The sequence below is a fragment of the Prunus dulcis genome, chromosome 1 (genome assembly GCF_902201215.1).
Source record: "Prunus dulcis chromosome 1, ALMONDv2, whole genome shotgun sequence".
Lineage (NCBI taxonomy): Eukaryota > Viridiplantae > Streptophyta > Magnoliopsida > Rosales > Rosaceae > Prunus > Prunus dulcis.
The window spans coordinates 17,268,429-17,271,290 of record NC_047650.1 but is presented as its reverse complement, the minus strand read 5'-3'; the positions used below and the strand labels follow the sequence as shown (position 1 = coordinate 17,271,290).

At 38.4% G+C, this 2,862-nt stretch overlaps 1 protein-coding gene across 1 annotated transcript; it reads left to right on the top strand.

The window, feature by feature from the left end:
* The first annotated feature begins 581 nt into the window (after positions 1-581).
* On the top strand, positions 582-2,572 carry LOC117615435 (protein STRICTOSIDINE SYNTHASE-LIKE 13-like). The gene is made up of 4 exons (XM_034344518.1): positions 582-955; positions 1,064-1,348; positions 1,530-1,697; positions 2,145-2,572. The coding sequence occupies exons 1-4, from the start codon at positions 582-584 to the stop codon at positions 2,542-2,544; spliced, it is 1,227 nt and encodes a 408-aa protein (XP_034200409.1). The 3' UTR covers positions 2,545-2,572.
* Positions 2,573-2,862: the final 290 nt, after the last annotated feature.

The following is a 2,862-nucleotide window of genomic DNA, read 5'->3' as shown; positions in this document are numbered from 1 at the left end:
ACGAGTATGTTTTTTTCTTTCTAGTAAGTAAAAATGTTTTAAGACATTCATGACTAAAATGCTACATACGCGCGATACCTTCTATAGTACTATATCCACAACAATAAGAATGAATGCAAAAGACTTGGCAAATAAGACAACCTACTCTCGACCATATATAGCCATCACAAAGAATGCGTGCTATCAACCCCTTAACATATGAAATCATAACCTATATGCTACACAATGTATAGCTGATTGCTACAAACATGTTCAAATGACATTCATGACCAAAATATCTACACACTTTCTCACCCAAAATTGATACCTTTTGTAGTTTTCACCACAATAAGAAACGAATGCGAAAGACATGGCCAACAAACAGACAACCTACTCTCTCAACAACCACATAGCCAATCACAAACAATGCATGCCTATCAACCCCTTCCCATATCAAATTCAACCAATCACATCCTACCTTTATGAAACTCCAAACCCATTTGATTTCTTCTTGATCACCATAACATTAACACCATTTGACACCACCCAAACTCTCTGCTAGCTTCTCTCTCTCTCTCTCTCTCTCTCTCTCTCTCTTGAACATGAAGAATAAAAAATTACTCTTGCTCAGAGATGAAGCATTGTTGCAGCACCCAATCCTCCTTCTCCTAGTTCTAGTTCTGGGGTTTGTTGTCATGGACCCACTGCAAATGGGCCCACTAGGAGACCATGAATTTAGGCCAGTGAAGCACAACATTGCACCATACAAGCAAGTCATGGAGAGGTGGCCAAGGGACAATGAGAGCAGGTTAGGGTTTGGGAAGTTGGAGTTTGAAGATGAAGTTTTTGGTCCTGAGTCTTTGGAGTTTGATGCTTTGGGCCGTGGCCCTTACACAGGGTTGGCTGATGGACGCATTGTTAGATGGATGGGCAACGATTTGGGCTGGGAAACGTTTGCGCATGTAACAACAAATTGGTGTGTGTGGTTTATTTCATTAATGTGTCATATTGTCATTGTGTTTATTTCTCTTAATTATAATATAATAAAATGCTAATTAATTATAGTGGATGTGGGCTTTAAAAGGTCAAAGCAGGTTTGTGCTAAGGGCATTGACTCAACCACACACAAGCAATGGAAGCATGAGAAGAAGTGTGGCCGTCCACTTGGCCTGAGATTTGATAAAGAGAGTGGAGATTTGTACATTGCTGATGCCTATTATGGTCTTTTGGTTGTTGGCCCTCAAGGAGGCCTTGCCACTCCCCTGTCAACCCATGTGGAAGGGAAGCCTATTCTTTTTGCAAATGACCTTGATATCCACAAGAATGGATCAATCTTCTTCACTGATACCAGCAAGAGATACAACAGACTGTAAGTGTATATAAAAACTACATATATTTGGGGCAGACGTGGGTAGGCAGGTTGGTTAGCGCAGTAAGCCTGCTTCTTGCACTCAAGTTTGAATTCCCCTCCCGATAGACTTGTATTGAAAAATACATCTATATCTGATTTACTAATCCTAATTAATTAGTGGAAATTAATCAAATTGCAGGAACCATTTCTTTATACTATTGGAAGGAGAATCCACTGGTAGGCTTCTGAGATATGATCCTCCTACTAAGACAACTCATATTGTCTTGGAAGGTTTGGCTTTTCCAAATGGGTTGCAGCTTTCTAAGGACCAAACCTTCCTCCTCTTTACTGAGACCACCAACTGCAGGTAATAATAATAAAACCTGAGGCGTTGGAATTTTTCTTGGAGGACAAAGCTAGGAATCTTAACTTGCATTCAAAATTATAGACATGAGAATAAAGCTTGTTTTGACGTAATTGAAGCTGATTTATCAAGATCAGCTAGGAATTCCTGCCAAACTCAAAGCAAAATCCTTAAAAGAAAAATACCTTATGACAAAATGTCTTTAACCACCATATCAGTTTCAACGTCATTACCTTTTAACAACACACACTTTTTTTTTAATAGTCGAAAAGGGGTTTTTTCTTGTAGTGAATAATAATGTTATATATACATATATATATATATATATATATATGTGTGTGTAAGATGCCCCATTTATCAAAATCAGCTTGAGTATATAGTCCAATTTGAGCTAGTACCTTGGATAGAGGGTCCTAAAAATATTTCTACTGGTTGATTGAATTTTTGCAGGCTAATGAAATATTGGCTAGAGGGTCCTAAAAATGGGACAGTGGAACTTGTTGCTGACCTTCCAGGTTTTCCAGACAACATAAGAATAAATGAGAAAGGCCAATTCTGGGTTGCCATAGATTGTTGCAGGACCCCAGCACAAGAAGTCCTCTCTCACAATCCATGGATACGGAGTGTCTACTTTCGCTTGCCGATCCGAATGACCTACTTAGCGCGATTTATGGGGATGAAGATGTACACATTGATCTCCCTCTTCAATGAGAAGGGGGAAATTTTGGAAGTTCTCGAGGATCGAAAGGGTGCCGTTATGAAACTTGTGAGTGAAGTTAGGGAAGCAAAGGGCAAACTGTGGATTGGAACTGTGGCTCATAACCACATTGCCACCCTTCCTTACCCTTAAGAATCATTTGGGGCTGTAGATGAATATCTTGTTGTTCATACAAGCCTTTTAGCGACAGTATCTTAAATAGGTGGCTTGATTTATGATTTGTGTAACAGTATTGATAATTAGATGATTTGAGGTTTGTGGCTTTTTATTTTTATTTAATGTTCATTTATTTATTTTGGCCTGTGTGACTACTAAGCTTGAAATTTGACATGCGCTTGACATTTTTTATTAATTGTACGGTAAAACTTGTGATTATATTGCTAATTATGTCGTGTGATTGGAAATCATGGTATAAGGATACAAATTAGCTTATAACTCAATAATCAAAAT